Source organism: Paraphaeosphaeria sporulosa (genome assembly GCF_001642045.1).
Source record: "Paraphaeosphaeria sporulosa strain AP3s5-JAC2a unplaced genomic scaffold CC84scaffold_3, whole genome shotgun sequence".
Taxonomy (NCBI): Eukaryota; Fungi; Ascomycota; class Dothideomycetes; order Pleosporales; family Didymosphaeriaceae; genus Paraphaeosphaeria; species Paraphaeosphaeria sporulosa.
In genome coordinates, this window is record NW_017253362.1 from 1,109,903 (window position 1) to 1,134,907 (window position 25,005).

Below are 25,005 nucleotides of genomic sequence, written 5' to 3' on the forward strand. Positions count from 1 at the left end.
CGCAGCATGGCGCCTATACGAGCTGCGAGAGCGAAGGTGCGGGGGCGGAAGCCTGCGCGGAAGCGGAGCAGAATCTTCAATTATAGCGCCCATAGTAACCAAGTGTAGATGGTGAGCAGAAGCTTATGGCCAATGTGGAGTGTTCGAACGAGGATAGCAGGACGTTCGCTGGGAGAGACGAGGCAGAAATGAATTGATAAGCATTGCGGTGTTTTCATTATACGAGCCTGGAAATTTAGCAGAATCATACTTGCGCTATAGTGTTTTTCGCCGTGAGCTGCCAAAAGCACAATGGTGGATGTCTAGATGTGCGATACCCAGCCTTCACCAACACGTTCAATCAATGACACCCCGCGTTCCTGATACCACGGTCCCTGGAGAATTTCTGTCGCAAATGAAGCCCAAACTTATCCAGTCTGAATAAATATAGACACCGCGACTCGACCGCAAGTCTCGCCGCTGCATAATCGGAAAGCATACGACTGATGCTGACACGCGGTCATCGTCACCTGATAACCGCCGACACTGTCTTCAAGTAACGCCGTTCTGTGATTGCCCCAATCTGCACTAATGTATGGACCACCTGCCTGGCACCTTTTCCATGCCCAAAGGAAGTCGAACACGCGAGAGTTCGATCCCTAGGCTCACCGATCATTATCCCTTTGTTTGCCGTGGTACGGAAATACAAATGTAGCAGTAGTCAAGAATGCCGCTGCCCGCAGTGTGGGACAGGGCAAGAGATGATGAACGTGCGGCAGTACTGAAAGTTCAGGCATCGAACGAGTGGGCGGCTGACTGGGACGTTTGTGAGATGGGGGCGTCATACCACTGTACCACGCGTTCTTGGGGAGCACTGTGTGTTTGATGAGGAACACCGAGTGTCTGAAACTTCTTAAAATGATAGCAAGCGCAGCGGTCGAAAAGCGTTGGTGGATTGATTCCATCCATAGCATTGTCCCAATACCCAGGGTCGAAGACTGCATTCGCTAACATAGCAGAATGGAGCTTGGAGCAAAGGCGGTTCATTTCAACGTAAAGGCTTTTGCAGGTCAGACGTAGCGCAGGAATAGTAGTGCCTTTCGCAATCTGATCATCGACCCGAGTATACTCTACGACTTGCTGCAAGAGTTCCGTAGGGAGAGTGGGGAGATTGGCGCTCGTGGTGTGAGACGATACCCTATTGAAGGTGTGAGTGGTAGGGATACACTCAAGTGACAGAAAAACTAGCCTATGTTCTTGGCTCGTAAAGTACTTGAGAGCGGAGAATCGTAGATATCGTTCCCGTATCCCTGACACAGCAAAGTATCCAGGATATTCTATAGTGGAGAGTGGCGGATAAGAGTCAGCGACGGGTATTTATATAGAGACAGGTGGAAGCAGTGACAGTAGTGTCTCTGCGCGGACCGGTACATTTCTGTAACAGGAATGACTGGGCTGATCTTGGAACTGGTTGTGAAATCGTTTATTGGCCCATGCTGAAGTGATGAATGGGCTGCATGGATCACGGATCTATCTGAAAAACAGCTTGGCGTCCCGAGACTAGTTGTTATGGTCTGCGTCTTGGAAGGAAACTCGGAGATGAGGAGACTCGATTTCATTCTGGTGAAGAATATCCGCCCGAGAAACTTTGTGCGTGAAGAAAAGCACTTAGACACTCTAGAGCATGTGTTGACGTTCACCAAGCTTTGGAAAGGTATGTCAGTTTTCCTGTCAAACGCTCACCGACGGGAGTTTTAGGTTGGGATTAGTCGACCTCCTGAATGCGCTCGTATATCTTTTGTCAGCGTCGAGGGACTCTGCGCGCAGTCTTCAGAACGTGCGAGATAGACACCTAGTCAAAGCTCGCAAGCTCAATTCTATAACATGTCTCCCTAGTGCGGCTGTTGGAGCCGATGGCATCGTTCTGTTAGGGCCGCCATACTTTCTCCTCAGACTGATATTTCCTCCAAACTCTATCATTATGGGAAACCCTTGTAGCCCTTGATATAGACGCATGATACCATACATTGCTTTGGCTTCTCTGTCGTGTATGTCCTAGCTTGGGAAGTTGATCCTGGCAGAATAGAGCGAACTTTGAGGTCTCTGCAAGGCGGAGTAACAATTATAGAAATACGGGAATATAGCATGAAGAGCTTCGATTAAGAGTTAGAAATGGCGGGATGAGGTGAGTAGTGTGATGAAGGTTGTAGACAAGAGCAGCTTGTCTTATATAATGAGGAGAAGGAAGGAAGGTCGGGTTGAAAGGAGGGACCGTTCTACAGCCAACGCCAGGGATTCGAACAGCACCCCCAAACCTATGCGTAGAAAGAAGAGAAAAGAACCCGGAAGTTGCACTATAGTTCTACGGTAGCTTTCCTGCAGAGCTAGTGTTCAACGACGGCTGCTCCGACAGATCCCTGGGAACCCAAACGATTTCACCGAACGGTCAATCATGCCCGACTGGGCCTATGGGGCTTTTGATTTGCGAGGCTGTCCAGGTTTATATGTATCTCTGGGGACTATATTTGTATAGCTTTGATGCTCATCTGATTGTCGCACTGTGCTGGGCACAAGCTAACCCCATCCTCCAATATGTTGGAAGTTGGAACGTCCCACGCTCACAAGTCCAAGGTTCCTATTCTGCTACCCCCGCTTCCACCAACGCCCCACGGACCCTCACTGACACGCCGCCTGATCATCTGGAGCACATCGTCTCTGCCGCCATCTTGCTCCAGCCTCTGTCCCAGCGCCTTCAGCACGTCGAAGCGTGCCACCGCGACCTGGTAGGCTGCATTCTCTGCGTCGCCTCTCCCACCCACAAGATTAGAGAATGTTGTCGCGGGCTTCAGGAGCGCAGGCAAAACGCTGCCGCTGCGGGCGGGATCCAGAATGAGATCGAGGCCTGTACGAGGAAAGTTCTGGAGATGGGTATACGTCCTATTGGACGCCGGGATGAGATCTGGGAGAGGTGTTGTCGACCATGATGATGTGATGATAGCACGAAGCAGTACGAGGGCCGCCAAAGCGTTCTCTTTCATTGCTATTGTGGAAGCGTGCGTGACGAGGTCGGAAAACAAGGAGGGGTGTTTGCTGTAGTACTGAGAGGTGAGAAGGCGGGCGAAGACAGACTCGATCTCTATGCGTTTGACGTCGAGACCTATAGTCTCTATTTGTGGAAAGGTAATCTCCTGCTTTGGGGGTCCGTGAAATACAGCGGCCAATGTCTTCAGTGCGTCGGGGTTCGTGCGAGTCAGAGGAATGTCGAGCAGAATGCAGTCGTCCCATGCGAGGCCCGTGCCATTACGAGGGATGAGTGTAGCACGCGGCATCGCGGCGAGTATGCTGAGGTCGTGCGGCTCACATTTGCGGATGTTGCGGTGCAGATATGTTCGCACGGCCGGTAGCTCGGCACTGTTCTCGAAGTTCTCTGGGTAGGTGCTTGCATACTCGCTGATGTACTGCGCTGTACGTGGGCTTAGGAAGGAGTGGTCAAGACCAGGGTTATCACTGATGTGGAAATCGATGATGTGCTTATGTATGTTTTGCTCCTTCAAGAAGTCCAACGACAGACTGGAGTCATAGTGCCTGGGACTCGTTAGCTGCATTTGCTGGACGTTGCAGGGATACATACGTAAGGTGGGGTTTTGTCTTGACCGTGACAATAAGATCACGGAAGAAGTTGATGAGCGTCATGTGCATCAGAATATCGTCCTCCGTGTCCACCATCTTCGATGAAGCATAATGAAGCAGCCCTTGCCCTTCAGCTAGCCCAACCTCCTTTTCAATGTCCAGTCCAAGACTTGAGGTGATGGTGCTCCAGTCCAACGCCCCAACTTTGGGTAGCCAAGTCAAGAGGCGTGCCTGCGAAACCGTCTTGTCCCGCTTGCTCAGAAAAGGTAGCGGCGGACTGGGTAGAGTCTTTAAAGAGGTGTAGTGGTAGTATAGAGCGACAATGTCACGGTCGGCAAACAAACGTCTCCACATCGGACCAGCGCCGTAAGTGTGCAGTGGTGCTTCTCCAGAGACGGTGGCTGGTTCGTTCTTTGATGCGCGTAGTAATGATATAAGGAGGTCCCCAGCCTGGGTGGCAACCCCGGTATTCGACGTGCAAAGCCACAGGCGCACGACAGCAGCCATTACGGTTGGTCGATTGGCAAGTGCTTGCGCATCGTTGCTTCCTGCAGCCGCCTTCTCCAGGAGAGTGAGAATGAGAGCATGAACTGGCGTCGCCTGCAAGTCTAAACCAATCTCGAAGTCAACATCCTTGATATGCTCGAACCGATATGGCGCAGTCAGCTTGACGACGAAGTGGATGAGTGGCGATGGATCTTGCTGGAGTTTTGGCAACAGGGCGGCGATTTGGAGAAACAGGGGCCCTGTTTCCTGCCATATTCGTGCTCGGTAGTCGGCAGTGCTTGCAAAGAGAGCGCATTTCTCCAGCAGATCTGCGTCTAGTGTTGTGGTTGGGTCCTCGTCTACCGCCTGTAAGTGTGCAGAGAGCTCCGCGAAGAGAGCAGCTGGAGCCTGCGCCATGTTGGGAGGGCTATGCAGACGAAGGAGTTGGGCAGTGGATAGCAGAGCTGGGTAGGTAATGTGTAGAGGCTGACAACCAATAGTAGAAGGTTCTGGCTCTTCTCATGTGACTGCGCGTTGTGCAAGGGCCTGGGCGCGTGCTCAGTAGGCGTGGGCCTGTCTCGTCCGGCAACAGTTTTTTCAGTGCGGGGCCATCTGTTGAGGTACGGTCCCGAGTGTGAGGGATGGGCCAAGGCTCGCTCGCTGTGTAGCGAGTGCGACGACTGGATACCGCCCTCAGAGGCAGTACCGAGGGCAAAGTTACAGTAGCTGGGGTATGATGGATTGAGAGAGAGCGCGGGCGGGGCATTCGGCGGCGGTGCCCCACCAAGCAAAGGCCGCGGCTGGAGCTGCTGCAGGGTCGCGCAACCTAAATTTTTGACTCGACCATGACTTTGCCCAACGTCTGCTGACGTCGGCTGCGCGGCCTCCACACCTGAAGCGCAACTTTTCTACAGCACACACTCACCAAGTAACATCATCATGTCTCGCGGAGGACGCGGTGGCGCGCGCGGCGGCGGGCAGCGCAGCGCTCCAGGCACAGTCATGATCGCAGGCACCGAGATGGCCTGGGACCTGACGGGCCTCGAGCTCCAGAAAGGACCCGGCGACTTGTTTCCTGTAAGTTCTGGATTCTGCGTGCTTTTTCCGGGCCATGGATTCGTGGCGAGGGCCTCACTTGATTGCGCCGATGCGCCGGCTGTCCGCGCGACTCGACACCTGCTGAGACACCAGACAGAGCGCCCCGCCAGCACAGGCGCCTCCGCCGTCCGATTATGAGAAGACGACGCTGAAGCACTACATCGCCATCCGCGACCGTGTCCACAACGGCGACTTCTTCACCGTCCTGAACGACGGCATGAAGACGGGCCTCAAGCGCAGGGCTGGCGACATGGCTCCTACCGACGAGTCGCTGTTTGACCCCTTCGTCGGCAACGAGACCTACTCGGCCAGATATCACAAGCGGGTCCGCAAGGTGCCCAAGCTTGACACGCGCCCCTTCGGTGAGCTCGCGTACATGGCACGAAATGCGCACATCCGCTTACACCCGTGCTAGTCCACGAGCTATTCCCACCCGAACTCCGCCAGTACCTCGATCGCGGCAGCAGCAAGAAGAAGCGCGTCCTCGCCGTGACTACCAAGATCAATGAGAAGTCCTCCATCCAGCAGCACATCGAGCAGGAGGAGGGCCGCACACGTGAAGCCGAAGCGCGCGCTGACGACGAAGACGACGAGCTCGACGAGGACGAGGCCGCTGAAGACGAGGAAGAGAAAGAGAAGGGTGACGACGAGGATAACTGGTCCGCCGTGTCGAGTGATTCGGAGGAGGCGGACGACGACTACAATGCCGAGCAGTATTTCGACAATGGCGAAGATGACGATGTAGACGACGCGGATCCGTATGAGAACACGTACGAGTAGGACTCTGCTGGTAAATTTCGGCCGGGCCGTCGACCAAGGAACGAGGGCTGGCTGGGGAACATGCTGGGCGGCGTGAACGAGGCGCGAAGGAGTGCCGAAGGTGCATAGTGAACGGCGTTTTGAGATGGCATGATACCCATTGGTGTTTTATGGATACAACGAAAGGCAATGCGATTAATTACAGCGTAGAGTGCCACTACATAAGCTTGGGCGCACATGTTGACCCAGGCCACACTTTGGCTACCAGTCAACTCCAGGTAATACGAAATGCATTAAAACTAGTAGCACATGTGAGAAACTATACGAAGATTTTGCACCATTCTAACACCCAAGTTCTCGCAGCGTCCCGGCGTACATCCCCATGTTACTAACTTCATCCTCCTCCACATCCACCCAGCTTTTCGCAAAAGCACCCTTGGGTGGTGAATCAGGCGGCGTAACCGCTATAAAAACTCTTCTGCTTTCCCATCCACTTCCCCTCCTCGAACGGCGCTTTGAACTTCCTCTCCAAATCCCGCATCAGCAGTATGCGCTTCACCAACGCTGTTCTGTCCTGCACTTTTGACAAATCATACAACCGAATTATCTGCGGCATGAAGTCGTCTTCCTCTTGCACCCCGACGTAGCCTGCCTCCACCAGCATGTCCGTTCTATCTGACGCCGCCTGGGTTGCACCGTGCGAGCGAGCGTAGAGGAGTGTGACGCATGTGGAGAGGTTGAGCACAAGGACTATGGTGCTGGGTCTGTGGCCTGCAATGCGTAGGGTGTAGGAGAGGGGTGTGGCGGTGAAGGACAGTATGAAAGAGTCTTCGTCGCTGAGGGTACAGGCGATAGAGCGCGCTGTGAGCGCGTCATGAAGTGTTTCGAGATTGGAAGGCATTTTGGCTCATGATGAGAGTCCTTGGGTGAGTTTGGTAGGTGGTGTGGAAGTGTCTTGAGTTGGAAGCTGCTGTGTGGTGAAGCTGTAATAGTGTCTGGCTTGGAAAGATAACACTCCTGGGGAACTATAAAGACTCTTAACATGAAAGTGTGGTTCACGAAAGTCGTTGGAGAAGAAGTCATTTTGAAGTTTCGGTACGGCCCAGCGGACGTTGGGACCACAATGAGGCATACCAGGTTACCAAATCATTTTAACAGCTCTCTGCTATACCTTACTGTCGTTACGACTGCTTGCTGAAAGGCGATTCATGGTACCAGCACGCATCATGAGTGCACTTGCGCGGTGTTGGGCCTGGGGAAAGACAGACTTAGTGTGATCGCAAACACATTGTTTCTCTTGCAGCTCTAGAACTTGGCGGGTACTGAATCGTCTCTGCCAGCATCGCACGTCTTAAATCTTGAATGTTCATTTTCACATCACCTCCTGGAACGATGGAAGGGTTCAACATGGCGCGTAGTAACGGGCCCCCAAGCTAACTTTTCCTAGCCTAGCCCGTCACCGAATCTCCGTCCACCGGTACGGAAACCAGGCTTGCGTCCGTTGTCATCGCACTAGATTAACGAGCAATCTATATGAGCACATTTGCGCACTTGAGGCCGCCCTCGCGCAAGTGTAAGGCCAATGGCAGCTAGCCTACGGGGAGGCTATACCTTAACTGGTTTGCTGTAAGGGTTAGGGTCAGGAAGAATGATGGAAGTCCTGGCTCCCGATAGTCGTTTGTAAGTCGCTTCGATGAGACTACGTGAACTGCGAAGGAATAAAGATGCCTTTTGAACGCTCGCTGTCACGTCGTCTCTTCCTTTCCTTTGTGTTCCGACCCACGCAGCTTCCAGTCTAGCGATCATGCGTCCCTTCCTGTTGTTATCGCTCTCCCTACCATGGATCGCTAGTGGGCAATACGCTTCGTATCCTCAGAGATACACAAGGGTAAAGCTGCCATGTGGAACGCTTGTCAACGGCCTCATCGACGCGAACTTCTCGTCTGTCCGTCAGTTCTTGGGCATACCTTATGCACAGCCGCCAGTCGGCGATCTTCGCTGGGAGCCTCCTCTCGCTAAAAGGTTCTCGTCGCCCGTCAACGCGACCGCCTATGGGAGGTCATGTACGCAACCCGAGGTCCTCACCCCCAACCTGGAGAATATGGATTGCCCTGAACTCAGTATCCAAAACAAGGAAACCGGTGAGGACTGTCTGACGCTAAGCCTGTGGACACCCACGAACGCCACTAAATTGCCGGTTGTCATCTTCTTCTATGGCGGAGGTTGGTACACGGGAGGACAAGATGTGCCATATACGATCCCGACACAGTGGGTGCAAAGGACGAAGGACTTGATCGTTGTAAAACCAAATTCGCGAGGCAACATCTTTGGGTACCCGAACGCGGAAGGGGCCACGAACCAGAACCTGGGGTTGCTTGACCAACGACTTGCTGTCGAATGGGTTCGAGATAATATAGAGGCATTTGGGGGTGATAGTTCCAAGATTACGATATGGGGTCAATCGTCAGGTGCAGAACAGGTCGATTACTACAACTTCGCTTGGCATGAAGATCCCATTGTTCAAGGTCTCATCATGAATTCTGGCACAGCGTTCATCGAAGACGGTTCCGGTCCCAAATTCTCTAATTTCTCTTACGTGGCTACGCAAGTAGGCTGTGGAAATCGGACCGATGCGGCAGCTGAGCTCTCGTGCATGAAGAAGGTCAACGCCGCGACGATCGAGAAGGTCATAGCTGACAACCTGAACGGTGGGGGAGTGCCCCCGTTAGCTTTCGGTTCCTCAGCTGATGAGAAGATCGTGCCCTCGAACTTGACGAAGTGGGCACTGGAAGGCAGGATCGCAAAAGTGCCTGCGATTGTCGGAATTGACCAGAACGAGGGCGTAGGCTTCGTGACATACAACGCTGACGGACCAAGTGCGGAAGATCAAGCATTGGCAGACTACTGGTTCCAGGCGCTCTTCCTCTGTCCGTCGTTCAAGACGTCAAAGTAAGCATTTTGTAACCTGCTGATCCTGAAAAGGATACGTGCAGTTAATTTGTCATGCTAAAACTCTCACAGACTGCGTGCTGCGGCTGGTCTCCCCACATACCGATACATGTACGCCGGAAACTTCAGCAACATCTCTCCTCGGCCGTGGATGGGGGCATACCACGGTTCGGAGCAGCCAATGCAATTCGGCACCCATGGCAACTACAGAGGCGCGTCGACGCCGTACCAAATCGCGGTCAGCGAAGCGATGCAAGACGCGTATCGAGCGTTTATCGACGATCCGCTATCGGGATTAAAAGGGCAGAATTGGCCAACATTCACGGAAGAATATGGTGTCGTAAGGTGGTTTGCGAGCAATGGCACAGTGGCCAGGAATGCTATAGGAGAGTTGCAAGCATGGGAGGACAAGTGCTAAAGACCATTTGGTCTGACACTGTGCAACGGAGAACACCGATATCGTGCTTACTCGCGTATACGATCCTTTTTCAGATGCCACGACTCGCTAACGATCGCAACTCAGTATGTTTCAACTTGCGACTTGTCCACATTCCTTCTATTAGGCTTTCGGTAAATGCGGGAGCACAGTCGCAGCAGGCGCCGTGGACCAGACTACTGGGCACAGCGTCTCTCACCGATATTCATGTAGTGTGCGCGTTTGCGCCCCAGGGATGTCAAATGTCGCACAACACAAGCCTCATGTCCCGCCATTGGCGTGATCCTTCGAAGGATCCTGGCGTCAAAGCCACGCGCAACACAAGCAATTGGAATGTTTAAATTTCTTCCCTATGCTTTCGTTCGACTTGCATTCATCAATTCCGCGTCACAACGTTAGTTTTAATTGAAACACAGTGCGGATCTTGCCATCGCGCCTAGAACCTTTCACTTGGACTTCTTCTAGGGTATACCAGAACCTCGACCGGACCTAACGAGGACGATTGGCCCGTGTAGCAAGCCTCTCCAGGGGGTCGATGTCTACTCCGCCGTTGGAGAAGACCGTTGAAGTCGAAACGACCATCGCGTTGGCCTTCTTCCTGACCACGGCCGGTCTGTGTTTGCATGAGGGGTCGCGGAGGATAAGGAAAGCCCACTTGACAGCATACGACTGTTTACTATACTTTGCATACGCAAGCACTTAGATTTCGCATCGCGCTTCCGCGCTGACCAAACCAGGTGGACGTACTTGTGAAAGATATTATCGCCTTATGGTGTAAGCATTCAACAGCTGTTCCTTGACGGTTGCTTACAATCTCAAGTGGTTATAAAAGGTGCTTGTTCCGATATCGTCTATCTGAACCAAAGCCGCCATGATGAGATTCTCTTCGACAACGTACGAATTCTTTCTGGCTCTATAGCACGACTTATTGCTTACACAGTCTAGGTGTTTTTCGCTCTCGCAGGGCTTCGAGCAGCGACCACAATCTCTGTGAAATTGGCTGTTCTCTTCTTGTACAAGCAGGTCTTCACCCTCGACAATCTCCACTTTCGCATCGCATGGTGGGTGTGCTTCTTGTACTTGGTCCCTTGCTTTTTGACCATCGACCTCACGTTCTATGGAATCATCTTCACAAACAAGAAGAGGATCCCTCATCTTCGCCTTGCGGACTTCCAGTTTGGAAAGATTGCGCATGTGGTCGTTGCATGGCTGAATACGATCGCCGACATGTCCATCCTTGTCCTGCCACTTCCGTACCTACTGAAGCTGCGTGTCCAGCGCTCACAAAAAGCAGCACTAACTTTCATTCTTTGCATGGGCTTCCTGTAAGTCGATGTGATCTCTAATGGAGGAAGTACATTAATCGTAGACTGCAGTGCAACGGCTGGGACATGGGCCAACGCCATCCTTCTCTCAGTCGCGCTAGCTAAGGGACGCGACATGAGCCAGGCTTTCTCCAATACTGTGCTTATTATTGCTTCAGTTGTAGAGTGCGCAGTTGGTATACTTTGCGCGTGCTTGGCGACATCGAAGCCAGCAGTATCCGTTTTATGGAGCTGGATCAAGGCTCTTCCGCGAGGGGCGAAGAAACATCGCACCTTTACTGAGCTGCCACAGAGATCTTACCATCGGGAGACTCGACCTGATATGAAGGTGTCGTCGGTTGAGGAAATGGTGCAGATGCCTGGTGGTTAGGTCTCTTATAGGCACCCGAGGACACCAACGCTCAGGGCTCAGCGGCACTAGCTCAGGCCAAATCTTTCATTTACTGACAAATAATCGCTAGTGGGCAAGAAATGAGCGCGACGCAGTGGACACTTGAGCTCACCCTCACGTTGGTACTGCCCGCTCCCATAAATGACCCCACGCGGACTGTGGAGTCGCCTCTTGCGACCACCCACCATTGTTGACAATCCATTGGCCCAGACTGGGTGCAGCCTCTGTCTTGCCCAAGGATGCCCCTACTTGCGCCCCTGCAAAAATTCACTCCGACGAGAGTCGACCACGTTTACCTACCATGGAGGCCGTTGAGAGTTCCGACGGACGTACAACCCAAAGATCGAGTCAGAAAACAGTGCACGGCCAATCTCCTGCCACCCTGCACGCTGTTCTGGGAGTCACAGGGCAGCTGCTTTCTGTCTTCATTGATCTTGTCAAAACAGACATTCGATCGTATACTAAAAGGGACTGGGTGAAGGCGTACCGCATCTATTTCGCAACATCGTACACGATGATTGACGGTTTCTTGCTCAGCCCCGAGATCAGCAGAGGTAGAAATGTTGCTATCTACAAAAAGAAGGTTTTATCGCAAACGGAGGAGCTGCAGACACTGGTACAGACCATGCTCTAGTCAGACGACGTGCCTGGCGTAAGGTATAATTTACATAATCGTAGAGTATCCAAAATCCTAATCGTTTCTAGGGTGAGACTGCACCGCGTACGAAATAGCTTCGGTCACATTCGGTCATAGAACGGGTAATATGACGAATATACGGCTGTACATTAGGGAAGATGGCTGTGCGATATTCAATTAGCACTGTCTTCAGGTACTCCCGCATTTACGTATATCAATTACTCTGAGAAAAAGGGGAGTTTTCAGTTCATGGCTGGCACAGGCCGAGAGGCATTGTTTGCGCACGTGGGTATTGAGAGACAGTGAAAATAACATTCACCAAGAACAATGTCACTGAGACCTCGACGCCTTAAAATGTTCCTGTGGCCGAGAAACGCAGAAAACAGTGCCTGTATATCTTACTGAACCCCGACCCGGCCAAGATAACGATGCCCTTCACAAATCAGGACTTTCTCGAAAGCGCCGCTCGGGCCAAAAAGGTCGCACCGCGCCAGCCCTGCTCGTCGCATGGAGAAGATGGCTGTCTGAGGCAGTCATCAGTTGCGTCTTCAGCACTCTCTTCTGTGTCGTCTTCGGTTCTGTCCTCAGTTCCGGTTTCCTTGCTAGCCTTTGAAACGGCACAGCAGGCAGAATGTCGAACTTCCTGTCTGCACCATTCCTGTAGGACGTTCCGCCCAGCGCACGCTGACGCGATGCCGGATGCCGGATTCCCACGTCCTATCGCTCTCAATCAATTGTCCATCAATCACCTCTACTACCTTCACAAGAAGTTGCAAGATCTGCAAGAAGGCGTCGACGCTGCCGAGAAGATGGTCCAGCTGTGCCGTGCACGAATGTTGCTATTCCACCCAGTGGATGTACAAAGGTATACTCATAAAACTCGTCGACGACGCAAGGAGTTGGAGGAGCTCTTGACCGGACTCCGGAGCCGGAACGCGTACTTCGGCCACATCGATATGCCCGAGCGTCTGGACTTCATCAAAGCAGTCGAAACATCCGGTCTCGCTCATGGACAGGTTCCACCGCAGCAATCGCTCTACTGGAATGAATTCGTGGAGAGTCGTAGGAAGGATTGTAGGAAGGCTTGCAGGAGTGTTGCCGAATATCATGTTGAGGCAGATTTTTACAACAAGCGTCGAGACATGTGGTTCAATGGATGGAACTTCAAAGACGCATTTGCACGGGGCGGAGGCTCGGCGGTAGACGAGGAGGAGATTGCGCCAGATGAGATGGTCCCTGAGAGTCGCGGTACAAAGAAGCGGGTGCGATCGCAATCATCGGATATACTTGACGAAAAGATGGCGAGGATAAAAAGGTACTCGTACTGAGGGGTTGTATGCAAATCGTTGAGCCCGTGTTCTCTGATAGCAACCCTGACAAATGTGTTTCAAAGGGATAATTTACGACTCCAGTCTCCTTGTTTTCATCTCGTTCGAATTGAAAGCACGCTTTGTTTTGATGTCCTGATCTTGAAATTTTAGCAATGGTGGCATTATCAATCTTGAGTTCGTGACTGCTGCTGATTGTCAAAGCCTATAAGATTTAAAGTTGGTTGGATATATTAGAAAAGACTTACAGTTCTGGATCTGTTACTACTGGCTATTTTAAAGATAATACGTTGATGGATAAGACAAGGGACGATATAGATGGATGAGGAAGTTGTGGAAGATGATGGGGTTGGATGAAACCCTGGCGGAGCGAGTTGAACGATGGTGGCGAGAACAATTTTTGGCGCCCCTACCCATTACATATTACTCCGTTACCTAGTTCTGTACCTATTGCTGGACCCATTCAGACTGTGTCCTACTACCTGTTCTCTTATTATTCTTTACCAATTACTTTGCGCAAATAGTATTAAATCCAGTGTACAAATTACACATCTTTCCCTGATTCAATTTAACAATCAATTCGCTGACCTTCACAGCCAACCCGTGTACAAAACATATACTCAGCAGTTATACATGGCTATCTCGCTGGTGGTGTTATTGTCCATTGCTATCTTTTGCACAGCCCATCTTATTCACAACATCCTTCTTCTTAGCTGATGAGGCATAGTTCCAACATTACCGTTGTCTCTCTGGCAGTTATAGTAGATCTGCTCGTTCAGAGCTGTCGTGCTGTTGATCAATCCTGTTGACCGCAAAGAGCGTATAGCGAGTATGTGACATGTTATTTTCATAAAGCTTCATTCTGGCCCATAAGCATTGCGCTTCCAAAGAGTCTCTACCTAGAGCTCTAGCGATCATATTGAACTTCCAGCCCAATCTCAAGTGAACCATGTAACCCGGCACGATGCCTGACCAGAAATGAAATACGGGTCCGCCTCATCAATAATGCTCCCACGTCCCAATCGTATGCCCCTGCACCCTCGCTTTTGTCCAATCAACCCCATAATTATACGGCGCCAGTATCGGCTCCTCATCAATTCCACAGTGATCGTCGCCATCCCTTCCTTGAAACCATCCCAGCGCATACGTCTTCCCCGACTTTTCCAGATGCAGCGTCATCTGCTTGCTATCAAACTTCTCCGTATCAACGAAGTTGACGAGCATCTTGCTCTGATGGATGAAAGCGAGGACCGACGCCATGGTGCCTACCTGCCGCGGCATGAACTTGTGAGAGCGGTGCACGTACACGACGCAGGCGACGCCGACGAGGAAGAAGATGATGCCGATGGAGAGAACGAAGGAGGACCAGAAGGAGCGGAAGGTTTGGTCTGTGTTGGCGCGGTCGTGGGCGTCATCCCCATCGTTGCTGTCATTGCCGCTGTGCCCTGGTATAAACTTTTTGCCATCAACAGAGAACGAGGAGACGCAGACTGTGAGCACTTCGGCGAGGATGGAGCCGACGCCGACTAGGCATACGATGTAATGTCGATTGACCAGGGCCTTGAATGGGAGAATGATGGGATTCGTGCCGGTGTAGTCGAGGGTTAGGGTTTTGGCCGGGGCTCTGCGCTGTGCAAGGATGTGGTAGGGTTCAACGGTGCGAATGTCTCCGTTCATGGTATTCCAGAGGAGTTTGACAACAGTGGCTAGCGTTGTTAAAAGGAAGGGAAGCTTCTTCGTGACTATTTGAGCGCCTTCGACGAAGAGAAAGACGGGCAGGATGACGGCAAAGGAGATCAGGTAGCAAATGTAGGGTATGCCAGCTTTGAGACGCAGCATCAGGGGCCGTGGATCAGAGCCAGTATCCGGAATTTTTTCTTTAACATTGCGGATATATGCGCCCTGCCATAGCGAGCTCTTGTGAAGGATATAACGCCGGTGGCGAAGTTGTTTGTGGATCTTCTCGAGTGGCGCCGTATCCAACCCATGAAAGTCCGCTAGAATATGACTTCTTGTAGCCATGGCCGCGACACCAGCGATCCCTTGAGGATTAGAGAGTAGGCCGCTCTTTCTTCGCATCTCCTTCATGAGAAACATGCCGAGGATCGCAACAATGACCAGACATATCGTAACGAATCTTGACCACACGGGCTGAATGCGTACAGCTTTCCAGTCTTTTACGTCGCGTTCGTCTTCGTCGGGATACATTTCCACGGATGCCGATTGAAGGATAGGAACCAAGCTACTAGCTAGGAGCGTGGCCATGGACACGTAAATGACCGCATATTGCTTGTGCCGTAATGCGCGTAATGGCACTAACCAGCTCATGAAAGTCAGATAGTCCATATTCAACGATTCGCTCGCTGCGGATCCATCCTTCTTTGAGAGTTGGTAGTATGGCTCAAGACGTTTGACCTCGTAATCGACGATTTGCCATAAGATTCCATAGATGACAAAAAATAGTATAGGTGCATATTTCCAGGTGAAGTATTGGAGAACAGTCAAGTCTTTGGCGTTCTTGAATTTGACTAAACCACCTTCGTGTTGGTCACCAGGTTCGAATTCGGCCGCTCTCTGGGACAGCTGACAAAGGAACTCTTGCAATCCTGCGAGTGCAAGTGCAACGACAACGAGGAACGTCAGGAATGGCCAACCCATTGAAAAGGGTCGCCACGAAGGCATATTAGGGTCTAAACCACGGTCAGCCTATGAAATCTCGCGATGCTTAACTTGGTGCTTACCCGAAGGAAAGAAGTAACTCGATTCGTTATTGTTACCACGCTCGAAAACGAGTGAAGCGCGGCTGTCAAAGTCAGTCCCGTGCCCCGCCATATCGCTGATATCAACAGGAATCTCTGCGACCGCTACAATGCCACCGGTCTTCTCAGCCTCCTCTTGCGCATCCTTTGCGACAACATCAATGATGTTCGCATCGGACAATCCTCTCCTATGCCCACGTGCTGTATCGTCTCCAGACGGTGTAGCGTGTGTGAAAGGCACTTCTGTGACGGTCGCCATGCCCGCCCCAAGTTGCGCTTCTAACCTCTCGAACTCGGCGGCATAACCAGCTTCGTGGAGGTCGCGCTCCGCTTCCATTGCGTCGGCCGCGCTTAGCATCTTCTTAGGCTGCCCGAACTGTTGCATTGGCACTCCGCCATCCAAACCGCTCAAATCATAGCCTAATGGCTCGTCCACCTCTTCAACTTCTTGCAGCCTCCTCCTGCCAGACTCCTCATCTTCCAGCCTGTTGTAGTTTCCCCCTCTTGATCTAGCGCTACGAAGCGAAGCGAGCCGGTTCAAGAGCCTGTTGGTGCCGCTCCTGCTTTGCAGTGTAGACTGCGACCCAGTCGGGCTGACTGCATCAGGCGAAGGGCTGTACGAAGTATCGTCAGAGAAAGACGGCGGCGCTGGAGCGCGAGGTATACGGTACGACGGCTCTGCGGCGGGTATCAGAGGCGATGGATACGATGTGCGGCGCGATAATGAGGGCGATTCGAGAGGGCTAACTGACGCGATCGATGCTGGTCGGGAGGGGAAGAGCTGGGATAGGCGGTCGGACCCAGACGTATTCTGTCGCGTTAGACCTGGTCGCGCTTGTGACGTGGGTGTTCCGCTACCGACTGCAGGCGACCCAGCGCGCAAAGCCGTGGGGACGCGGTCCTCTGAGGCATTCCTTGTTGCGACTGGGGAGCCCACTTTCAGTGGTGACGGAACCTCCTCCATGGCTCTCTACCGCGCGCCAGTGTAGCTCGCTTTGGTACCGATTCGGATGTTTGCAGCGCGTGTGCACCGGTCGAGGATCCGCGACGATGATCGCCTGTCTTCGCTGCTCCTCTACAGGAGCTATAGGAACGCAGCAGCCCTAAACGTAGGAGGCACTCCAGCTTAGAAAGGCGCCTATCTCAGAGGCTCTCTGGCTTCAGCCTCGGCGCATGGACACTTCGGCCAGCCGCCAATAGACCACAACACGAGCAGCCAGCCGGTTAGCTTGCTCGATGCCTCCGCGGTACCAACTACTGAGAATTCACAGGCTTCGTACCGCGCAAACACTTCTGTCGATGCTGTCGTCGTCTTCGTTGTGGGGAGGTATAGGCCCGAGCCAAGGTTGGGGTGTCCCAGCAGACTCTGGGGAGGGAGTACTGCGAGCGATGCGCAATCGCGCAATGTGCACACGTCGTCGAGTTATTTCGTGGAAAGAGTGAAATCGCGTTTCTTCAGGGCAATTCCAGCAGCCAGGATCTGCTGCGATCTCGTTGCATGGTGCTATTAATAAGGCACAGCCGCGTTCGAGGCACCACAGGCGAATACGGGGAGGGGCATTGGGGGCTGGATTTCGGGGCGGTATGTCGCACGCCTGACCGCCCAATGGTAGGCTGGACGCTCATGTTGGCGGCGGAGATGGTGCTGAGGTGGTGTTCAGCGCAGGAGCCTTTGAGGCTCTAAAAAGAATCGTCATTAGCTCCATGAGACGTGCGTGAGGTCGTCCAATAAAGCTTAAGCGTTCATATCCGCCCTTGCTGCATGATCCTGACGGCTGGAGTAGGCCGTCAGCCCGGCCGAAGGTTGTCGCAGATCGTGAACCTAACTTTTTCGACGAATCTAGACATGCTCACGTGCGGCGGCGACGAGCTCGCCCACTTCAGCTGCATGTGGTGTTCAACATCTGTTTGAGCCTCTCTCCTTGCGACATAGTCCATCTGCTCTCGAATCTCGATTTTCTAGATTGAAATGTAAGCCTTAATTAAAGAAGCTCCGATCATGTACTGTATTATCGAATCGTCTAGATTGGCATATTCACGCATGTATAGTGACTTGACCCAATCACGTTGATCTTCTCTCGCCAGGCGCTAACAAATGATTGTTGCGGGTACTACGTGTTACTGCATCGATAAATGTAGAAATGATTTTTGTTTCTAATACATTGTCTAATAACTCATCAATGCACGTGTCTTTAGCAGTGGTTATGCTTTCGAGGAAGCTCTTGTCGAAGCGATGAGGCTTCATCGCACACTCAACTACTGAGCATACGCTACGGTAGTGTTTCTGTAGTAGTAACTTAGCTATAGCAGGAATAGGGTCCATCTCTCACATTGGTTTGCTACCCGTCACTGCCCACCCAAATGCGACTTTGCGACACGACGCCCACCCCATACGCAGCTCGGACAGCCTGAACGACTGCTCTACAACATCACTCACTCACTTACCCGATCCAAGCACTTCCTACATTATGCTTACTTACGTCGCGGGAGCAACCGCACGCTGGCACTCGGTACCACTCCAGAAGTTACACAGCCTCCTCCATTCTCTTTTGTCATGTTACTGCACAATACAACTCAACACTATTAATGTTGAATTATCTAGCTACAATAGAGATAGAGAGGAATCCTCCAGAGGATCTTTAGAGCCAAGGGACCCCACGGCCATTCAAGAAGCGCAAATGTCTTCGCGAAAGCTGTGTTTAAATTGGCTATACCGCTCCAAATAAGCATAACCTCTCATTCTAAGGCCTTCTATCGTTCAGGGAGCTTAGAGACAATTGCAAGAACATGACACAGCCAATTCCTCCTACGGTTGACGGCGGTGCGAGCAATGACACTCGAGTTGCAATCTGCCGAGCGTGTGGCTACGCATCCCTGAGATACACCTTCTTGAGATCCAGGTCATGAAGAGGCCGGCTACAAGAAGCTGGGTGCGTACCGAAGACGAAGCGGCCGAGGCATTGGGTATACCTGCGGAAGAAGCTGCCGGCTCTACTCCTGCACCATCACAACCAGTCTCCCACAAATCCCCCGGAAAGTCACTTCCGTCTGCATGAGACCCATGACGAAGACAAAGTTAAGGTCCGGGCGAGAGAGGTCAGCGACGGGTGGGTTCATAGATTGTGGTACGCCCAATCGGGACAGTTCAGAGGGCGATCTACTATTACCTCACAGCTCCAACGACAGCTCTCTGCAGAAGCGCAAAGCTTACAACTCTGTCGATACCGACACAATATAGAATAAACGCCATGTCACTGGGACTCTCGTGCGCACGCATGCTCCGGCACCGATTTCACAGGAAGTGTCGCACGCCACAACCGGCCTACAGGAAATGCCCAGTAACGACGATCATACCGTGCGTCCAGTTCTCACCAAGTAGCAGGCAAAACGAGTAGTTCTGGTCTGGAACGTCGTCATGGACGATACCGAATATGAATTTGGTCAAAAACTCCTCGAATGTATAAAATTCTCCGATTTCCTAGACTTGGTTATCGTAGAGGCCGCGGGTGACCCTCAGGTTACCGAGAAGGTTAATAGCACGATGATGTGGCGACTTACGTACCAAGCTCCCGGTTAGCTCAAAAAGTCATTCACATTGCGAATCGATGCCAACGACGACCAGGGATATGAGCGTCTTCGTCATTCCTTGCACAATGCAGCTTTTGGGAGGACTCCCCGCATGGCACTATCGACGTACAACTGAGGATCCTGGCTTAACTCTGGAGGCTACAGCCTCTTTATATATCGGTGAATTCTGAATGCAGTACTCTGACAGAGGTCTAACTACTGTCAGCCCACAGATTACCTACCTCTAAATAATATACTATACTCATATTTGGTGGTAGTGTACCGGGCATTGCTTTTTCTCTGGTTTGTATCTCTGCGAGCTTCATGCAATTATGTTTCTGGGTTCCCCACAGCAACTGTCGTGATGCTTCATCTTCTCTGTGATATGTAGCAATTGACCACCGCCTCCCTTCCTAGCACTAGATACCCAGCACAATTTTGTGTATTCTCTTATTGTTTGTTACATTAGAATTTAAACAAACCACACTACGACCAACTGAAAACCGCGGAATGGTGCACGTAGACAGCGCTACCATATTTGCCTATTAGAAGTCTATTCATACTATAGCTTTCATCCAGTCTCTCAAAAGCACTTTCATACAATTAGGCTTACAAGGTTTAGTATATCGCTGCTAAGCCGATGTCTCCCAATCTAGAAACGAAAACGCAACAGCTCGTCATTTCGGAAGTTGTGTCTACCGGTGCACCAAAGTGACCTGCAGCATCCCGCTTGCGTCTTACCGTTCGATCAAACCGCACGATTTTCAAAGTTTCAGGCAAACGCGTCTCATACTGGAGGGCGTTGCTTTCGTTTGCAGCGTGGCCGCCTCGTGTCTGTGCGCGCGCTCTTGCCTTCGGTGGTGCCTGCTGGGTTGTTGACCTTCGGCCGCCCCACAGTGACACAAACAGCTACACAGCGACTTTTACTCTGCATTACACTTCTCTTGCACTACCACCTTGAATACACTCAATCCGACTTGTTATCTGACAGACAAGGACACTGCTTGAATAACGCGCGCTGATACACGCTGCAATCATGTCCAAGGCGGGCGCATCTTCACGCGTGCGGGCACCTGGGTCGATGGATCCGGTCACCTATGGGAAAGCGACCCGTCAAATCATATTTGAGAAGTCGATTAACCCAGGCTGGGCTCCTTATAACCAGCATATCCGCCGTGCGTTAGGTTTTCGTGAAAAGAATGCAGGTGGCAAAGGCCGACCGGTGTTTGCCTCCGAAAACGTTAATCAACTCTACGGTGAGCTTGACGACATGGCGAAGAAGCTTCCCAACCACAGCCAACAAGAGCTTAAGAGAGCATGGGAGAAGCAGACTTACACGAAAGACGTTAGGCGCCTGGTCGACAATTACGGGGAGAAGATCTGGGGTGATTCTCTTAAGGACCGCGAGCTAAGTTCAAACCCTAAGTCCCAATTGTTGACTGCAGAGGACGGAAGCGAGGCGGGCAATCTCTTCTACCAGTACGAGCGTCACCGAAAGTTGTAAGTCAGGTCTCAAATGTTTCGAGTTGCGTGTTGATTTAGACAGCATCACTCTCCAACTGGAGCACCTTCTGTTCATGAAAGCCATCGCCGTCTATCATAACTACCATGGACCATCGGCACCAAGGTCGGCGGCGGAGTCTAGACCAGTCTCCACGCGGAGCACGCGCCCGGGAGCTTCGAAACCACGGAAGCGGAGCTCATCGGTGGCGCGCTACATATTCACTTTTCGTCTACCCTCAGATAAGATGCGGGCAGTCTTATGCCGTACCTCGAAACGTATCGCGGAGAAGAAGCGTGCGCGCGACGCAGCAGGCAGACTGCTCTATGAAGTAACTGGTGAGAGCGACAACGAGTGGACTCCGACGAAGAGGAGGCGACCATCTCAACGATATCCGAGGCTCAGTGCCAGCGATGGTACGGATAGTCTCCTTGTTGTGCTGGACGAAAGTCTTTTGAGCTGACAGTCGAGCAATAGTGACCGACGACGATTCCTCCGCAAGCGAACAGTCTGTTGAAGGTGACGAAAGCTCGACCGCCGGAAGGAATGGGAGCGATGGAGCCTTGGTAGTTGGACCTGTATCGGAAGAGGTCAAGCGAAGCATGAGAATGGACATGGCAGTATCTCTCTACAGCGAGTTGTGTCACGAGGATGATGGAAGCCACAATAAACTCCCCGATGCCAATTCGATGTTGGTGGCATCCAAACGCTTGGACAATGTCATCCATACTCTGCGGAGGCAGGATGAAGACAAGCTCCGCAAATCTCTTGGGGGCTCATTCCAGCAGGACCTACGAACATTGGATGCCTGGCTTTCTTGGAGGGAGGGTTGCTGGTTGCTCTCTGAGGCCACTGGGGTAAGTCTCTCTCTGCTCCAAAGACATATACCATTGTTAACTTGTCAGATACACCCTTTTGGCGGCCAGCCGACGCCGCGCTTCACGGTGGGACAATGGAACAACATGTTCGGTGGGGGAGAGAAGTGTCGCAGAATCCACCAAACACTTCTGAAATGCGGTCAAATCGCCTTGGGCATCCACGACGGAAAAGACGAGAAGACCTTGAGTACTGCCAGTTCGTTGGCGCGGGTCTTCGCAGCGATGGCCGAGAGCCCGATGCTTGAACAAAGCCTTCCGAATCACATCGTTGCCCACAACAAGTTGCTGTCCTCTTGGAAAATGGACTTTTGGTTGTAGGCGAAGTGCACCTAATGGGTTGCAGACGCGATCCGAGACGAATGCATGCACATATCTGATTCTCTCCCGAAATGAGCTGTCGATTGCATAGAAGCGGCTAAGGAGTATGGCGCAGGTGTGCGCCGGTTCAATGTAGCGACTCTAGGCTTGATTACACTGTAGGGTTGTCGGAGAAAATCCGGGTTGGGCTACTGGTGAGCGTATCATTGTTTGCATAAGGGTGTGGAGGCATTCGTGCAAAAATGTAAGGAAACTATGGCGGGCGCGGGAGTTGGGATGCGTTGTGGCGAGATGAAAAGTTTGTGTAAACTAGTGGCTGGATGAAATTCTCAAATGTCTACGACACGCGTGCTCCAGCTTTGATGATGCTGAGACGCAGCTGACACGGTTGGGAGTGGGTACTGGCTGACGATCGTGTTTTGCATCGCGCAATGGACTGAGAGTGATCAGCCAATCCAACCTCCTCGTGTGCTGCGACAGATTTTGACAGATGTTTTGTTCGCCGTGGTACAAAGATCTGCACTATTCTCTTGGCGGGCTACTAAGATGTTACCGAACGCGCCATCCTGGGATGGCTTCTCCTGACTTCCTTCTTTTCTCAACACCAAGCAGGTTGACCCCATCAAAAATAAAGCGCCGTCGAGGGCTATGGCCGTGACACCAATCGCGCACTGTTCATTCCTCAGAAGATACCCCACGAGTCGGGCAATGGTAACGTTTGCCATTCCTTAGCGGCGAATGGTAATCAGTACCGGGCGAAATACCGTTGAATGCTCTACCCTGTCGTTGTTTCCCCCCCCCCCCACAAATTTCTCAACGTACACTGTACCCGATAGTCTACGTTGCTGCGACAACTCTATAGCGACCAACACCATGGGCTCAATCGGCTACGCCACGTCCAAGGACTGGCTGGACATCATGAAGAACAGATCGAAATTGCGCATGCACGAATTGATCGAGCGCTTGGGGCTGCGCGCGAAATGGAGTCAGAACAAACGTGGCAAAACAAATTTTGAGAGCGCGTTGGTGCGCGACCTGGTCACGGACATGGGTGACATCGTTGCGACAGTTCCAAAAGAGTCAGATGATCTAGTAAAATTCTTATCTGCTGAGAAGAGCCTGAACGAGCAGGTAGAGGGCTTGTTGCAAAAGCATGGCTCTGCGATATGGGGAAGAGTGGGCGATAGGGAACACCTAATCAGCGTTGGTGAACCCGGAGTTGAAGAAGAGCTATATCCTAGAGATCTCTATTTCGAAAATGAAGAAGACCGTGAACAGTAAGTTTGGTCGCGTTATGGGTTTACATTTTAGTTTGACTGACAAGCAACAGAATACGGATATTACTACATTGGTGGCTTGGAATGAAAGCTATCAATGTCATCCTGGCCCGCGATAGACTGGATCGGGAACGGAAAAAGAAAGAGGAAAACAAAAGAGCCAGAATCGAGATGGAAGTCCCACAAGAGGGCGTAAGCTCAGCTTTCGTCCCCTTGGCACCAAACTCAGGTGTACCAGCACCCTTGAATACGAATATTCCTCCCGTACCAGTTGCAGAGCACCCTCGGCATGTGCAACTCTACAAGGCGGAAACTACGTCGCGAGGCAGTCCGATATCAGTGGCCGTCAGCACCCCGCCAGAGTCGAGTCAGAGTCCAATAGGCCCAGCGCAAGGCCAGCTAGGCGGTGGCCATTTTGCGCCGGTGAACGTACACTCGTCGCACCCTTCGCAAGCACAAAACGTGGTGGATGGGGTTTGGAATCGTCTTGCCGAAGTGGGCATCCACGGATCGCGCAATGGCAGCATGTCATCCCAGGCAACGCCAGTAGCAGGGGTGTCCGTTGCAGGCATCCGTCAACTAGGCGCCGAGATTTCTCAACTTGTGTCAGATCTTACACCGCAAGCTACTGCCACAAACGGGCATTGTGCTGTTCCGGCCGTGCCCCCAGATGCGCAACGCAACGCGGTGCCGTACCCGGGTCTCGACGTGGAGACGCTGTATGCTCTACGCGATTACATGTACCAAGAGAAGACCGAGGTAGAGTGGGAAGAAGAGGCACTGCTCCGGCGCCTTGAAACGACGTGGAGAGATGGCGTGCGGTCAGATTACAATCGCATGCTCGAAAACGTACCCGCGTTTATCGCGCGAGAACGCGCGTTCCTTACCTGGATCGAGCTAAAACGGCATTTGGCCGACCTTCAGCGCGCTGGCACTCGTACGTACCTGGCTATTACCTTATCCGACATCGCTTAATTTTTATGCGCTTATACTAATGATGACTTAGGATGGGGCGAGGAAGGTACTACAGCACCCGAGATCGAGCGCCGCATTGAGCAGCACCGCACGCTGATGGGCGCGACTCGCGAGATCATCCGCAGCTTCGAGGACATCGCGCAGGTGGCCGGGGCGGGAGCGGACCACGACGAGCTGCTGCGACAAGCCTTGGTGGTATTGGCAGGGAACAAGTACGCGGTGGAGCTGCAGTGGAAGAGCGTGGAATTTGTTGGGCTTATGCAATGGCTGGCCAATGCTCTGGAGAATTACGAGAAGGAGCAGGAAGGCGACACGGTGTACTATTTCTCGTAGAGTATGCCCCCTAGTCGGGGAGGTGGCGTCTTTATCTTTTCGGCGAATTGTTACTCGAACGGTAGTCTTGGCCTAGTGCGTTGCGAGGTCGAGCAGGTGTAGCGCGCAGGGGCGTTTGGGGTTAGGCAGGGTAGTTGTGAAAATCTTATTGCAGGGTCGATTGTGATGACGTTCGGAGCTCGTTTAGGTTTGGACGCCTTGGATGAGTGAACCTTTTTTTTGCGATCGCCGGCCGTACCGGGGAGCTTAATCAGATAATCATTTGCCCGGTTGGGCGAGGCGCGAGGTGCGAGGTGTACACATGGACTTGCAGCAATGTAGAGGTAGATGGAATGCAGCAGCCAAGGCCTCGCTCTCTGGTGCTACTGGTGCGCTCGTC

General features: G+C 52.2%; 8 protein-coding genes across 8 annotated transcripts; 5 read left to right on the forward strand and 3 right to left on the reverse strand.

Moving 5' to 3' along the window:
• Nucleotides 1-2,597: 2,597 nt before the first annotated feature.
• On the reverse strand, nt 2,598-4,512 carry CC84DRAFT_1087491 (uncharacterized protein; the record flags this gene model as incomplete). The annotated part of the gene is made up of 2 exons (XM_018174205.1): nt 2,598-3,564; nt 3,611-4,512. The coding sequence occupies 2 exons, from the start codon at nt 4,510-4,512 to the stop codon at nt 2,598-2,600; spliced, it is 1,869 nt and encodes a 622-aa protein (XP_018038591.1).
• Nucleotides 4,513-4,935: 423 nt separating this feature from the next.
• CC84DRAFT_1162213 (uncharacterized protein) lies at nt 4,936-6,230 on the forward strand. The gene is made up of 3 exons (XM_018177940.1): nt 4,936-5,172; nt 5,291-5,555; nt 5,609-6,230. The coding sequence occupies exons 1-3, from the start codon at nt 5,035-5,037 to the stop codon at nt 5,971-5,973; spliced, it is 768 nt and encodes a 255-aa protein (XP_018038592.1). The 5' UTR covers nt 4,936-5,034; the 3' UTR covers nt 5,974-6,230.
• Nucleotides 6,231-6,400: 170 nt separating this feature from the next.
• CC84DRAFT_1257125 (uncharacterized protein) lies at nt 6,401-6,974 on the reverse strand (the record flags this gene model as incomplete). The annotated part of the gene is made up of 1 exon (XM_018184699.1): nt 6,401-6,974. Exon 1 carries the CDS (start codon nt 6,851-6,853, stop codon nt 6,401-6,403), a length of 453 nt encoding a protein of 150 aa, XP_018038593.1. The 5' UTR covers nt 6,854-6,974.
• A 782-nt stretch (nt 6,975-7,756) lies between these two features.
• On the forward strand, nt 7,757-9,319 carry CC84DRAFT_1087312 (carboxylesterase; the record flags this gene model as incomplete). Its single annotated transcript, XM_018174197.1, has 2 exons — nt 7,757-8,901; nt 8,974-9,319. The coding sequence occupies 2 exons, from the start codon at nt 7,757-7,759 to the stop codon at nt 9,317-9,319; spliced, it is 1,491 nt and encodes a 496-aa protein (XP_018038594.1).
• A 456-nt stretch (nt 9,320-9,775) lies between these two features.
• Nucleotides 9,776-11,162, forward strand: CC84DRAFT_562937 (uncharacterized protein). The gene is made up of 5 exons (XM_018186701.1): nt 9,776-10,028; nt 10,075-10,111; nt 10,158-10,231; nt 10,283-10,662; nt 10,714-11,162. Exons 1-5 carry the CDS (start codon nt 9,873-9,875, stop codon nt 11,030-11,032), a joined length of 966 nt encoding a protein of 321 aa, XP_018038595.1. The 5' UTR covers nt 9,776-9,872; the 3' UTR covers nt 11,033-11,162.
• Nucleotides 11,163-13,779: 2,617 nt separating this feature from the next.
• On the reverse strand, nt 13,780-17,008 carry CC84DRAFT_563311 (uncharacterized protein). Its single transcript, XM_018186702.1, has 2 exons — nt 15,760-17,008; nt 13,780-15,708 (listed from the first exon to the last, which is right to left on the reverse strand). The coding sequence occupies exons 1-2, from the start codon at nt 16,739-16,741 to the stop codon at nt 14,018-14,020; spliced, it is 2,673 nt and encodes an 890-aa protein (XP_018038596.1). The 5' UTR covers nt 16,742-17,008; the 3' UTR covers nt 13,780-14,017.
• Nucleotides 17,009-20,380: 3,372 nt separating this feature from the next.
• Nucleotides 20,381-22,041, forward strand: CC84DRAFT_1214751 (uncharacterized protein; the record flags this gene model as incomplete). The annotated part of the gene is made up of 4 exons (XM_018182667.1): nt 20,381-20,844; nt 20,891-21,261; nt 21,323-21,702; nt 21,751-22,041. The coding sequence occupies 4 exons, from the start codon at nt 20,381-20,383 to the stop codon at nt 22,039-22,041; spliced, it is 1,506 nt and encodes a 501-aa protein (XP_018038597.1).
• An 873-nt stretch (nt 22,042-22,914) lies between these two features.
• Nucleotides 22,915-24,626, forward strand: CC84DRAFT_1185155 (uncharacterized protein; the record flags this gene model as incomplete). The annotated part of the gene is made up of 3 exons (XM_018180789.1): nt 22,915-23,318; nt 23,372-24,255; nt 24,325-24,626. 3 exons carry the CDS (start codon nt 22,915-22,917, stop codon nt 24,624-24,626), a joined length of 1,590 nt encoding a protein of 529 aa, XP_018038598.1.
• Between the last annotated feature and the right edge of the window lie 379 nt (nt 24,627-25,005).

What these genes read in the sequence shown, in the direction of transcription:
- CC84DRAFT_563311 (XM_018186702.1), bottom strand. Translation starts at nt 16,741, where the DNA reads ATGGAGGAGGTTCCGTCACCACTGAAAGTGGGCTCCCCAGTCGCAACA. An exon ending in GAGTTACTTCTTTCCTTCGG is followed by an intron (nt 15,709 to 15,759) that starts GTAAGCACCAAG and finishes ACCGTGGTTTAG; the next exon opens with ACCCTAATATGCCTTCGTGG.
- CC84DRAFT_1162213 (XM_018177940.1), top strand. Translation starts at nt 5,035, where the DNA reads ATGTCTCGCGGAGGACGCGGTGGCGCGCGCGGCGGCGGGCAGCGCAGC. An exon ending in GACCCGGCGACTTGTTTCCT is followed by an intron (nt 5,173 to 5,290) that starts GTAAGTTCTGGA and finishes GACACCAGACAG; the next exon opens with AGCGCCCCGCCAGCACAGGC. An exon ending in GCTTGACACGCGCCCCTTCG is followed by an intron (nt 5,556 to 5,608) that starts GTGAGCTCGCGT and finishes CACCCGTGCTAG; the next exon opens with TCCACGAGCTATTCCCACCC.
- CC84DRAFT_562937 (XM_018186701.1), top strand. Translation starts at nt 9,873, where the DNA reads ATGTCTACTCCGCCGTTGGAGAAGACCGTTGAAGTCGAAACGACCATC. An exon ending in AGATATTATCGCCTTATGGT is followed by an intron (nt 10,112 to 10,157) that starts GTAAGCATTCAA and finishes TACAATCTCAAG; the next exon opens with TGGTTATAAAAGGTGCTTGT. An exon ending in ATTCTTTGCATGGGCTTCCT is followed by an intron (nt 10,663 to 10,713) that starts GTAAGTCGATGT and finishes CGTAGACTGCAG; the next exon opens with TGCAACGGCTGGGACATGGG.